Source organism: Podarcis erhardii (assembly GCF_964252035.2).
Source record: "Podarcis erhardii genome assembly, chromosome: 6".
NCBI lineage: Eukaryota > Metazoa > Chordata > Lepidosauria > Squamata > Lacertidae > Podarcis > Podarcis erhardii.
This window is the reverse complement of record NC_138510.1, coordinates 6,602,534-6,616,126: the sequence shown is the minus strand read 5'-3', so window position 1 is coordinate 6,616,126 and position 13,593 is coordinate 6,602,534. Positions and strand designations below refer to the sequence as shown.

Genomic DNA, 13,593 nt, shown 5'->3' with positions numbered 1-13,593 from the left:
AGAACTGTGAGTGGAACCCCATAAAAACAGGATTTTTTTACCTTTGCAAAGTAAGCTCAACAACTTTGAGCTGATCCTTAAAAAACTGGGGCTTTTCCCCTTTGCAAAAGAAGCTGCACAACTGTGAGATGATCCTCAAAAACTGGGGCTTTCCCCCTTTCTTCCTCTAAAAACCAGGTGCGTCTTATGGTCAGGTGCGTCTTATGGTGTGAAAAATACGGTAATAGGGGGTGGGAATTTGATGAGGATGACATCAGATAAGAGTCTGAACAAATTTTGCATGCACCGACCCCTCCATAAACTGCTGTGTGGAAGCACCTGCTGCAACCCACCTGAGAGGGAGGGTCCCGCAAGGAAGGGTGATGCTGCCCAGGGGAAAAAGTTGCCAGCCAGCCATCTTTCTCTATTTCACCCCCCCCCCCATCTCTTCCCTCGATTCTCATTCCATCCTTTGAGTCTGCTCCCCACCTTTGCCCTTCCTTCCCCATCTCGCTGCCTCCTCCTAGTCGCCCTCTCTGCTTCCTCCCTTCCTACTTCTTCTCTTCCCCCATTTCGCTCATCTCCTCCATTCCTTTTCTCTTCCACTTTCCTCCGTGGTTCAGCATCCCCACACCTTCGCTCCTTCCCTCCACATGTTGTCTCCTTATCCTTCTCCTCAGCCAGCTTCCTCCCCTCTGCATGTCCTGGCCTTGCTTCAGAGGAGGGGAGCAGGACCAGCCTGACCTTGTTCCTGCATCATGGATGGGACATATTTCCCTGCAGCCGGCCTTCCCCCCTCCTCCATTGCATTCACCCAGTTGTCTGGCTCCCGAACCAAGACTGGACCAGAGGCCTCCAAGATCTGTCTGCTGGAAACCTTCTGAGAACCTTCCAAGTGTCTTCACCCTCTCCCCCTTGACCTCATTTCCAACTTCCAGGTGGGTCCAGGAGTGCTGTTCCCCAGTCTTGCTCGAGGCATCCCCTTCCCCAATTCACCCATCGCCACGATTTCCCCCTGTGTCCCCCGCCTCCGATCTCCCTTGACAACTTTGGTACTTACTCCCTTTTTCTGTTTCTTTCCTTCGCTCCCAACCTTCCTTCTTCCAGCCTCTTTTGGGAACATCTCCTAACCCCTCCGGCTTGTCCCGGCACGACACTGTGAAGTTGCATCGCTTCTGGGATGCCGATGGCTTGTGTGGACCACAGGTCTGGACACCTCGATTGCATGCTTGGGAAATTAGGAAGGGACCCGATCCCAGACTGGCTCCAGGGGGGGCGGTATTTGGTGCGCTCGCTCTCCCCACCCACCCCGGCACCCACCCCTCACTCTTCTCTTTGATTCCTCATTGGTTCCATGCAGAGACCAGCTGCTGTCTGGCTCAGAACTCATGCCACGCCAAACCACCGCCACTAGGACTTGTCAAACTCAGCCTCGTGGGATCCGATCACAGCGCGAAATTGTTTCCTTGACGAAACCAGCAAGGACAGACTTTCTCCCCAGAAGGACACGGAAGACTTCTGAATCCGAGGATTTTGCAAATGCTTCACTCGTTTCATTGTACAGGCGTCTTGGATCTCGTTCAGAGGCTCTCCGTAGCAATCAGGGTGTGTGGGCTGGAGTGGTTCAGAGGCCATCCTCCAAATTCAGGATTCCCAGGTTGAACCCTTGCCTTTGCCACAAGCTCACCAGCCTCTGACCTCCCCCCCCCCCACACCACCATCTGCAATATGAGGATAAAAATTGTGGTCTACCTTACAGGGCTGCTGGGAGGATAACAACCAGCTGTCCATCGTTTTGAACACTCCTTAACATGCTACGTAAGCACTGTTTATTATTACTACTGCTACATGAGAGTAAAAACAATGGGGGGGGGGCTCTGTGTATGGGTGTGTTAATGCAGAACTTTGGTCAGATTTTTAACCTGAATGCACAAATGCCCAAACTTGACTTTTTAAAAATAATACGCTTTTAGGGCAATTCCTGCTGCTCATTGCAGTGGATTCTTCGTCCAGTATTCAGACTGTCTCCTCCTTGCTGAGGCTGTGATATATTTGAGGAGGGAGCTTGTGTTGAGAAGCCAAGGCTGTTTTGAGAGTGATGGCAGCCAATGACTCTACATACTGCCAGACACTGGCCATGAAAGAAGCCTGTCTCTGTCACTGGTCATCTTGGAAATTTTGGAGGGACTGTAGCTCAGTGGTAAAGCACCTCTTTAGCATGCAAACGGTCTCAAGTTCAGTTCCTGGGGTCTTCAGTTCCAAAGATTGGGGAGCAGTTGTTGGGAGGGACCTCCTAGCTGAGACCCCGGACAGAAACACTGCCCAATACTCAACTTTGCGGACAAATTATTGGAGCTGCTATAAGGCCGCTTCCTAACAACAACCCACATTTCTGGAACTGGAATTTAAATTAAGAGTCGCCCAGTGAAGCTTTATGTATTTTAACAAGGTTTTCTGTAAAACAACAACAACAACAAAGCAAAGACAAACAAAACTGTTGGTTTGCAAGCCCCCTCCATAGAGGCTGGCCCCTCTCACTGTCCTCGGAGCTTGCATACCGATAACCTCCTCTGGCTGATATCTCGGACAGACCAGGGAGATTTTGATAGGCGACATTTTCCCAAGCGTGGGCAAAATGCACAACCCCCTCCTCCTGCTTCCGCAGGGGAAAGAAAATAAGTCAGAAATCTATTTACATGATGTTTATTTCTGACATTACAGCACTAGAGAAAAACACGTCTTTTCAGTTCAGTTCTTCCAGCAAGTCTGACAAACTTCCTGAACATGCGCAAATGGAAGGTTTCAAATTACACTCTTCACAAAGACTTATCCAGCCTGTGAAGGTCCTGGGAAATTCTTCTTTCCCACAGATAGGCGCATCGTGTGATGTCAACAAACTGGCTGTCTGCAGCGGTGATGTTTCCATATACTGACAAAAACAACATCAACAAGAGTGAGCAAACACACAGAATCCCTGAAAGGTAGTAAATGTTATTATCATTATCAATATTAATTTATTAAATTTGTACATCGCCCTTCATCCAAAAGATTGCAGAGCGGTTCAGAGCATAAAAATATAAAATGAGAACACAAAATGCATAATGAGGCAAAAACAAAAATAAACCAGCAACCCCAACCCCCCCCCCAGTTAAAAGGCTAGAGAATGTTAATCAGTCAGGGACTCCCTGGAGAGAGCGTTCCACAAACAGGGAGCCACCGCACAAAAGTCCCTGTTTTCATGTTGCCACGCTCCAGACCTCTTGTGGAGGAGACACACGAAGAAGGGCCTCCGATGATGATCGCAGGGTCTGGGTCAGTTCAAATGGGGAGAGGCGGTCCTTGAGGTATTGCGGTCCTGAGCTGTTTAATAATGACTAGTGAAAGAGGCTTTTGAGCAACCCACCCACATCTAATAATGATGCTTGGCATGTGCTGAGTGGTGGTTCGCAAGCAGTGTCACAGTCCTCCTTTCAACAGCTGGGGGGAACTGTGGCCCTGTCTCTTACTTCCTGCAAGCAGGGGGGGGGGCTGGAAAAGGAGGGCACCTCCTCTGAAAAAGGTCAAAGAGTCGTTGGTCCTTATCCTAGCAGACTGCTGGATGGGAATGACAGAGATGGAAGTGTCAGAGAGGGAGGGAGGGAGGGAGGGAGGGAGAGAGAGAGAGAGAGAGAAAGTTACAGATAGGTAGCCGTGTTGGTCTGCCATAGTCAAAACAAAATAAAAAAATTCCTTCCAGTAGCACCTTAAAGACCAACTAAGTTAGTTCTTGGTATGAGCTTTCGTGTGCATGCACACTTCTTCAGATACTTCTTCAGAGAAAGAGAAAGAGAGAGAGAGAGTCACAAAGGGAGAAGAAGAGAAAAGGAGAAAAGGAGATGAGGGGGAGAAAGGAAGGAAGGAAGGAAAAGAAAGAAAGAAAGAAAGAAAGAAAGAAAGAAAGAAAGAAAGAAAGAAAGAAAGAAAGAGGCCCCAAATACCTTTGGCTCTGATTCCATCTCGTACAGTGGTACCTCTGGTTGCGAACAGGATCCATTCCAGAGCCACGTTCGCAACCTGAGAGGAACACAACCCACGTCTGTGCGTCTGCACATGCGCGGGTTGCAATTCGCTGCTACTGCACATGTGCATAACGTCACTTTTGCGCGTCTGCGCATGCGCAAGCCGCAAAACCCGGAAGTAACCCTTTCCGGTACTTCCAGGTCGGCGTGGAACGCAACCTGAAAAGACGTAACCTGAACCGAACATAACGAGAAGTATGACTGTACTAGTATACACCTCAAAGGTATTTCGCCCTACCTACAAACCTTAGCATCTTCTGTACTTCCGTGCACAGCCTCTGTGCCCTCTCAACGTTAAAAAAAAGGTCTGCACCAAAACACTTGTGATTAGAAAGTGCTGCCTGAGCATCACTTGATTTGCAGTGCGTATCTTCCAACACTGCTGCACTCGAGCGCCGAAACTCACTGTGAAAACCCTAGAGATCAGGTCATCACTGCATACTTGAAGGCCTTCCTTGAGCTAAATAGCGAGGGCCACTTCTGACGCTTCTCCTTTCAGAAACCAAGTCTGTTCCGCCAGCCCATCCTTCACCCAACTTGGCAGGTAGTTAGAAAGGGCCAGAAGAAAGAAAGCCCCAAACCCCTGAACCGGAGAAGATGCCTTATACAGAGCCAGGCCGTTGGCCATCATAGAATTGTAGAGTCGGAAGGGACTATCAGGTGTCATCTAGTCTGACCCCTTCCAGTGCAGGGATCTCAACAACCCATGTCAATATCATCCACTCTGGCAGCTGCATCATCCCTGGTGGGGACTCTGTCTTCAAGGTCTTACTAAACACCCCCCTCCCCTGACGGGCAGCTGACCCACTTTTGGGAAGCTAGGTAGATTCACCTTGGTGGTTGAGGTGAGAGTTTTTCCCATGGGGGGGTGACGGAGGCTGGGAAGCCGGGAAAAACACCCTTTGCAGGCAGTGGCTCATATAACCGAACTTATTGGTGGCTTTGGAAGCACTCCTAGGCAAAGAAAAGGTAGACCGTATAGATTTGGGTCCATGACCTTTGGGTCCATTTCGGTAACTGAGCTGCCCACTCCCTGCACAGACCCACCTGAACGCTCTCCTGTCCTTTGCGTGCCTCCAGTGCAGCAGACCATGCTTTCTAAAGACTCTCTCCCCCGCCCCAGATAAAATGCACAGCTCAGAATGCGCCCAGAGCACTCGTGAAAATCGATTTAGCTTACATCAAGAGGCAATGCTTTTGCAATCATTGCGCTGCCCTTGGCAGATTCCTCTGCTTCTGAGGGTGCCCCCAATCCTTCAATTCTCCTCCTGTGCACAGTCTATTAAAATTAATAGCTGCACTGTTATCTGCAGGGTACGCCCCACTACCAAGGTCATAAGTCAGCCCATTAAAACCCAAGGCATGTTATTGCTCCCTCGACAATGAATTATTATTGGCATTTGAAATTCGGGACCGTGCCATGCGATCGCAGGGACTAGTAGCGCAGAAGGCAGCAAGACTGCTTGGCTTCATGGAGCAGCCTCCGATGACGTCATAGCCGGTGCCATGGGCCATGTGGTCTGGGGCTGATGGGAGTTGGAGTCCAGTGACCTCTGAACACAGGTTCCCATCTCCTGTGGGACCTCACAGAGGCAGATTTAGGGCAGGAAAAAGAGTTCCACTGCGCTGGGCGCTGAGCCCAGTGGGTGCCGAAACTATGAGAAGAATGGAAGGCGAGAGGTGTATTTTGGCCTTGCATTGTTGAAATTTGAAAGACCAAAGTCTGCCCCTGGTCTACCTTTCCTCTGCCTAGGCATGCTTCCAAAGCCACCAATAAGTTCGGTTCTACGAGCCACTGCAAAAGGTGTTTCTCCTGGCTTCCCGGCCTCCGTCACCCACCTCCCGCCCAGCTCTTCCTGACCACCCAGCTGTGAAACAATGTTTTTGATTAGCTCCCCGGCAGTCCTCCCCGAGGCAAGCTCATCCCCGCGACAGGCTGGGCAATAAGGTCCCTTATCAAATGTCCAAAGTAATTTCCCTAAGCCGTCTCTCCTCGCCCTCTAAATGGGCAGCTCTGCCTTGGCAGTCAGACGGAGCCTCTGGGAAGAACCTGGCCATATTCGCCCTTCAGCCCGGCTGCTCAGACCCGTTCTGCAGAAATTAGATTGGGGACATCGGCATTGTCCTCGAAGATCCAAATTCCTGTTACACCAAATATAAGAGCTCCTCGGTTTTGCATTGTGCGAGGAAGGCCCTTTGCTCTGGGCAGGTCGGAACTCTGGTTCGGCCGCTCATTTATTTCTTACACCACTAAATGTATTAAAAATATTGTCCAATGACCAATGTAGCCCATTTGCATCAGGGCCTGCCTTTGACTTAGAACCATAGAATTGGAAGGGATCACCAGGGTTCATCTAGTCCAGCCCCCCCCCGCAAGGCAAGAATCTTTTGCCCAACGTGGGGCTCGAACCCTCAACCTTGAGATTAAGACTCTCAAGAGTCAGGTCCATAATCCATAATCTGTCTGGTTTAGGGCTGCCAGCGTGGCATAGTGGTTAAGAGCAGTAGACTTGTAATCTGGTGAACCAGGTTCGCTTCCCCACTCCTCCACATGCAGCTGCTGGGTGACCTTGGGCTAGTCACACTTCTCTGAAGTCTCTCAGCCTCACTCACCTCACAGAGTGAGGAAGGGAAAGGAGATTGTTAGCTGCTTTGAGATTCCTTAGAGTAGTGATAAAGCGGGATATCAAATCTAAACTCCTCCTCCTCCTCCTCCTCCTCTTCTTCTTCTTCTTTGCTCCCTGGGAGCTATTATCCACCAGGGCAAACGCAGCCCATTAGCTCAGCCATCCTGTCTCATTTTGTATCCCCAGCCTGGCAGACACGGCCCCTCAAGAAAATTAAGGCGTATTGAGCACCTAGCCCACTCAGAAGCTTTATTTGTACACTTCTGCCCCTCTCAAAGGAGCTTGAGATGGTGTGCATGGTTTCCCAGGTCCCACTCTGACACATGTCACCATCATACTATCTTGGCTTCCTCAGGCCGGTAGCTACTCCAGGTTCTTTTAACCTGGAGACTCCTGGGCTTGAGTCTGGACTTACTTAGGTGCAAAGCATGTGATCTACCACTGACCGGAGACCCTGGAGTGATGAGTGGAGAAGAACCAGAAGGAGATACAATTGTCAGTCTCCCGTGCCGTTAGAAATGAGAACACTGTTAAGCCACAGGAAATTGAGAGGATAAAGCGTGGCTGTTTTTCCGGTGTTTTCATAAGAGCAAAATGCCTGACGCTGTGACACGCACAGTCTTCGGCAACCTGGTGCCCTCCAGATGTCTCAAACTACAACTCCCATCGTGGAAGTTGTAGTCCCAGGCATCTAGAAGGCGCTGCCAGCTTGGCGAAGACTTGGCCATGGGCTGGCGTTTGTAGCACAAGGATCATTTGCAGCATCGCATTTTTATGTCATCCTCTCAAGTGCAGCGCTGTTACTTTTTTTCCCATAGGAGTGAATGGCGTCCATTGGAGACGGTCTAGGCAAACACTCCAGCCCATGGTCACCTGAACTGTTGCAAACTGAGCTTCTGCTGTCAGCATTGCTCAGCTGAGCTCCAGGGCTGGGAACCTCCAGGCAAGGGGGGCTAACCATATAGAATGCCAGGTGTGGGGCAGGTAAAACATGGCGTCACCAAAGGGAGCTTGGCCGGCCCCCCCATCAGCTGATTGGCGATGCCTTCCAAGCCCTAACTGCTAGGCAAGATGGTGCTTTAAAAGGGGCTCCTGTTTGCTGCCTATGGAGTAGCTCCTTTCAATGCTCTCTGTTGCCCAGTGCTTATGAAGACCCCTGTGGGTGGGTGGGGGTCACTTGTGACTTCAGGTGATTGGCAGGTGGGTGGCTCCACTCGCCTGCCAAACATCGCCCAGGAGAAGTGGTGGAGGTAACAGTTATCTAGCCCATCGACCAGATCCAGCCCCCAACCCGGGCATAGCTGCCGCCTGGGTTGGGTTTCGAAGCTACACTTCAATCATAGAGCTGGAAGGGAACCCTGAGGTTCATCTAGTCCAGCCCCCTGCCATGCATGACTTGATTGGTTCAGAGCCAGGTCTCTGGAGCAGCAGAAACCAAGCTTGCTGTGTCTTCCACCTGGAGTGTTACAGAAACAGCCTTTGTTGTAGATTCTCCAGCCCACAGGCCTCCTGCCAAGTTTTCAGATATCACCCAGTTCCCTTTTGCCACATAAAGGTAAAGGTAAAGGGACCCCTGACCATTAGGTCCAGTCGTGGCCGACTCTGGGGTTGTGGCGCTCATCTTGCTTTATTGGCCGAGGGAGTCGGCGTACAGCTTCCGGGTCATGTGGCCAGCATGACTAAGCTGCTTCTGGCGAACCAGAGCAGCGCACGGAAACGCCGTTTACCTTCCCGCCGGAGCGGTGCCTATTTATCTACTTGCACTTTGACGTGCTTTCAAACTGCTGGGTTGGCAGGAGCAGGGACCCAGCAATGGGAGCTCACCCCGTCACGGGGATTCGAACCACCGACCTTCTGATCAGCAAGTCCTAGGCTCTGTGGTTTAACCCACAGCGCCACCCATGCCACATACCCTCCTCTTAATAGCAAACCCACTTTCCTCGTTCCAGTCCTTCTGTAGCCCAGCAGGCTCCCTATGCAAGAAGGAGCTACCAGGTGGGTTGATAGAAGCCCCCGAGTTTGCAGAACTACAAGAAAACCCTAAGCATCAGGGAGGGGGGAACTGTAAGGTGGGGGGGAATGCACCCCAAAAAAACCCTAAGCAGGACAGGATGGAATGGAATAGCCTGATAAAGGGCATGGCTGGCTGAACAAGAGCACTCTACCCTGAAATATTTTGTTGCAAGCCTCAGCCTTTTCAAAGGGCTCATCTGGTCTGCAGTTGTGCACACAGCGGGTACCTGGCAGCTGGCTGCATCCCTCCTGTCTCTGGGGGCCTGGGGGGCCCGGACAGATAGCAATCATTAATTACTCCGCTGGGTGGATTTGCCTTACGCCGAGGAGACATTTTTTTCGGGCACTTGCACCCCTTAAACCTTGGGGTGGGTTACTGACTCAACAAAACATCGCCGAGCAGGTCTCAAAGATTTGTGAAACTGCACGCGTCCCCCTGCAGTCTGCCCACATTTTTATTATTCCCATGATCCCAAGACTGGTGATAGCGCAGGACATCATGCAATAAAGTGGGTGGTGTGTGTGTGTTTGTTTTACTTGAATGTATTTATTGTGTCTCAGAGAATTTGATTCCAGTGAGGTACCCTTGGGCTCATCTGCACTGCATACGTAAACTGGTTTAATCACCGGGAAACCCTGCGGGTTATAAGTGGGGGCTGGGAATCGCTTAGCACCCTAGACCTGACTTTCGGTCATCTGCATGGCTGCTTTGTGCTGCAGTGGAGAGGTTTTTTTTGGGGGGGGGGCAAAGCGGCAGCAAGGGCAGCATGGTGCACACTCACCGGCGGAGCCCAGCCGGTATGTCTGCCGGCGCATTTGCACCTTGCCAGTATCGCCTCTCCTGCTCGCCTTTCCCCCTATGCAGCGGTGGGAGTCGGGTGAGCACTACCACTCGCTCTCCTCCTGTACGCTACTGAGCCTTGCCAAACTACAACTCCCGGGGTTTTTTGGTTTCGTTTTATTTAAGAGACTCCACGGCACTTAATGAAATGAGCCAGCATAGGTTTGTGGTGCAGATCAAGCCACCGAGTTGACCTTTCTCTACTGTATGTGATTTTGTGTATATTTCCAATGCCATGCTGGGGGAAGGAAGGGGAAGCATCTGTGTCTATTTTTCATTTGTTTGTTTCTGGGGGCGGGGGGGGGGCAGGAAATCGGGGGACGAAGGTGAATAGAACAACAGCTTTTTTGTTTTATTTGGTTGGTTTTTGTACTCGACACAAATATAAAAATTAAAAGAAACTGTTCTTTAAAATTAAAAGAAGAAAAAGAAGCCTCGGTTGGTTAATTATTTCTTCCTCCCTGGTACTCGCGCCATTGCAACCTCAGGTCTTGACTACTCCAATGTGGTTTCTGCAGGGCTGCCCTTGAAGGCTGGGTTGAAATCTTTGCTGGTGGAGTCAGGTGTGGCACCTGACAGCTGCAGGTAGATACCAGGACCCACTGGTGTCATGTCATCTTTCCCTTGTCCCCTGAAGCAGGTAGCTGGTGCCAGAAGCTTCCTTATTTTAGTTACATCATTAGTATATAGTTCCGAAGTAACAGTGTCTTCTGGGCAGTTGATGCACACACAAAAGCTTTAAGAACATTTGTTAACTGCTCTAGAGATAAACAGAATAAAACAAACCACAGCGCAAAGCCAGCAGCAAAACCTTCATGAGCGCACCTGATCAATGATCTGAAAATGCCTGGGGACAGGTAAGTAAGCAGGTGAGTGCTGATAAAGGTAGCCTGGCCACAAAGCCATTTAAAAGTGAAACCTGCCCCTTTGAGTTGGGCCTGGAAACAGACCAGAAGCTCAGGCAGATGGTTCAAGTGATCTACTCAGCATATGCTCTGCCTCTCAGGTAAAATTCCTCAAAGGAGAGAGGTTCCCCTCCCCAGAATATGTTCACACATTTTGTCTTGCCCACTACCATCTCTTGGATGTGCATGTTTGGGGGGGAAATATAAAAACCTGCCCAGCCTGTTTACCCAGAGAAATAGGGTTAGTGGGGACTGCTTGACCCTTTCCCTCCAGCCATCTTTCTGCTCAAAAGCAGCCCCTTCTGGCAACTGCTTTTCCACCCAAGACAGGCACCCCTGTCGGAACTTGCATTCCTCTGGTCAAGCCCTCCGACGGTGATTAACGACCTGAGCCTTTTGATGAGGCTCCAGGCACCTTCCCATTATGCAGAGTATACAATCACAGCAGAAGGACGAGAAATATGAGCTACATTGCTAAGAATTTCTAACTACGCAGACAGAAAAGAAATATACATCCTCTCTCTGTGAAAGCAGAGAGGCAACTGGTACAAAGAACCAGTCAGACCTCACCTGGAGTACTGTGTCCAGTTCTGGGCACCACAGTTCAAGAAGGACACTGACAAACTGGAACGTGTCCAGAGGAGGGCAACCAAAATGGTCAAAGGCCTGGAAACGATGCCTTATGAGGAACGGCTAAGGGAGCTGGGCATGTTTAGCCTGGAGAAGAGGAGGTTAAGGGGTGATATGATAGCCATGTTCAAATATATAAAAGGATGTCACATAGAGGAGGGAGAAAGGTTGTTTTCTGCTGCTCCAGAGAAGCGGACACGGAGCAATGGTTCCAAACTACAAGAAAGAAGATTCCACCTAAACATTAGGAAGAACTTCCTGACAGTAAGAGCTGTTCGACAGTGGAATTTGCTGCCAAGGAGTGTGGTGGAGTCTCCTTCTTTGGAGGTCTTTAAGCAGAGGCTTGACAACCATATGTCAGGAGTGCTCTGATGGTGTTTCCTGCTTGGCAGGGGGTTGGACTCGATGGCCCTTGTGGTCTCTTCCAACTCTATGATTCTATGATTCTAAGAAACAGGAAACCAGTAATATCCGTCTCCCGTGAGACTTCCAGCAGTCTAGAATCTCTGGAATGTAAACGGAGTCTTGTGACTCCAAGCACTGCACAGTGGCACAAACAAAAACCTAACAGCCCCTCCCCCCCAACTGGTCCATGGGTGGAAAAGCAGCTGGGGAAGGACAGTCATGAGCTCTTCCTACTTGCTCTCCCTCATATAGGAAACCCTCCTCTAGGGTGGCTGCTTTATGTCTGGGTTTTGCAAAATGGCATCCCGGCAGATTTTTTTATTGAATTGAATATGGCAAGTGGCTTAATTCTTTAAAGAAATGCCAAGAAAGGCCCAAAAATGAGATGTTCCCTCAAAAATCAAAAACTTTGATCCCAGCATACAGTGCTGGAGTGTAAACAGACATGTGACATGCAAAAATCTCATGCCTGTTCCTTAAGGTGGAATGGAAATGTCAGCACCCCCCAAAAAAAGCTCAAAAACTTTGTTCAGATATTTACTTGACTTCCTAGCCCCTAACTGTTCCTGACTTAGCTTATTTCGCTACACTAACTCAACCTGCCCATAGACTCTTTCCCAATTCACTCCCACTCCCACCAACCACCTAACTCCCAACGAACTCCAACCGAACTCCTCCCTTTGCCCCTCCCAGTGCTGGTTTTATAGTCCCTCTGACTCCACCCCCCTGGGTCCTGATTGGGTAACCTGTTTAACTATTTCACCTCCAGCACTCTCATATGTTAACATCACACTCGGTTCCCAAACGGCTCCATTTTGGAACGTTTCGGCTCCCGGACTCCGAAAACCCAGAAGTAAATGTTCCAGTTTTTTTAACGTTTTTCAGAAGCCGAACATCCCACATTCGGCTTCCGCCTGAGTGCAGGAAGCTCTTGCAGCCAATCAGAAGCCGTGCCTTGAACATTTCGGAAGCCGAACGGGCTTCTGGAATGGATTACATTTGACAACCGAGGTTTGACTGTATTTATTTTTAAACAAGAAGGTCAGGAAGCTGGTAGACGTGGCACCACTGCAACACCCAGTTTGGCTGCTCGGACTGCCCCCTCACACTCTCTGGAGGGATAAAAGTGGCAAGGGTCTCTGCCTCATTGGTGGGAGCAGTGGCGTAGCGTGGGGGGTGCAGGGGGGGCCGGCCGCACCGGGCGCAACATCTGGGGGTTAGGGTTAGGGGGCGCAAATCCACGGGTTAGGGGGCGCAAATCCATGGGTTAGGAGGTGCAAATTACTTGCCTTGCCCCGGGTGCTGACAACCCACGCTACGCCACTGGGTGGGAGTGACTTGCATTTTATGGAACTGCCCATCGTTCGTCCTCAGCGGCCAGGATGCAGTCAGTAGGGAGAGCGTACAACTGCTTCCCTTCCCATAATAGAATTGCATGGCACAGGACGCATGAGACAAATGTTTGCGTCTCCCCAGGGAGTAACTCAAGCCCAACCCGCAGTCCTAAAAGTGTTCTTTCGGCGCGTCACAGAAACAATGGGTAGAAAAAGATAGAGATATTGGTTATGAGTTTGAAATGTAATGGGGAAAATAAGAAATGCATACTAAGAGATTAGATTGGAAAATTTTCTGACAGGATTGATGGAAGTAAAAAAAAAAAAGATGTAAAATTATCTGTTGAAAATCACTGTTGAAAATAGTATGTTAAAAAACTAATAAAATTTTATATAACAATAATAAATAAATAAATAAATAAAAATTTATACAACAACAATAAATGTTCCCGGTCCAATTTCTGAGAGGGAAAGAAAAGGTGTCAGTTTGGCTGGGATTAAAAGTTCACAAGTTCTTGGGATAAATCAAAGTTTGCCTTTTGGTGATGTCTTGTTTAAATCTTCAGTGCAAGTTGCTAGATGCGTGTCATCGTTCAGGTCTCAGTTGCCTTCCCAGGGGGTTGGACCAGATGACCCTTGAGGTTGCCGTCCCTTCCAACGCTATAATTCTATGATTGTATCACATGTGCATTGGGCACTTTGAGTGGTGCATCTCGTAGCCTCGGTGCATCTACACCACGGCATAATTCAACGTGGAGTTTTTCAATTCACACCCTGTACCTGCTGCGGTATATATTGAAC

The 13,593-nt window shown here is 49.6% G+C and overlaps 1 protein-coding gene and 1 long non-coding RNA gene across 3 annotated transcripts in view; both read left to right on the top strand.

Moving 5' to 3' along the window:
• The window catches only part of SAMD10 (sterile alpha motif domain containing 10), a 56,783-nt gene extending 55,194 nt beyond the window's left edge, over positions 1-1,589 (top strand). The window contains exon 5 of one of the 2 annotated variants that reach the window (XM_081868112.1): positions 1,340-1,589. In XM_081868112.1, coding sequence (XP_081724238.1) covers positions 1,340-1,449 — 110 coding nt within the window. In that variant the 3' untranslated portion in view covers positions 1,450-1,589. Of the gene's footprint in view, positions 1-1,086; positions 1,249-1,339 lie in introns of those variants that run through there. The other variant, XM_081868113.1, reaches the window with a different exon arrangement.
• Positions 1,590-3,879: 2,290 nt separating this feature from the next.
• On the top strand, positions 3,880-8,702 carry LOC309345163. The gene is made up of 2 exons (XR_014158036.1): positions 3,880-4,905; positions 5,002-8,702. It is a non-coding gene; the product is annotated as an uncharacterized lncRNA (long non-coding RNA).
• Positions 8,703-13,593: the final 4,891 nt, after the last annotated feature.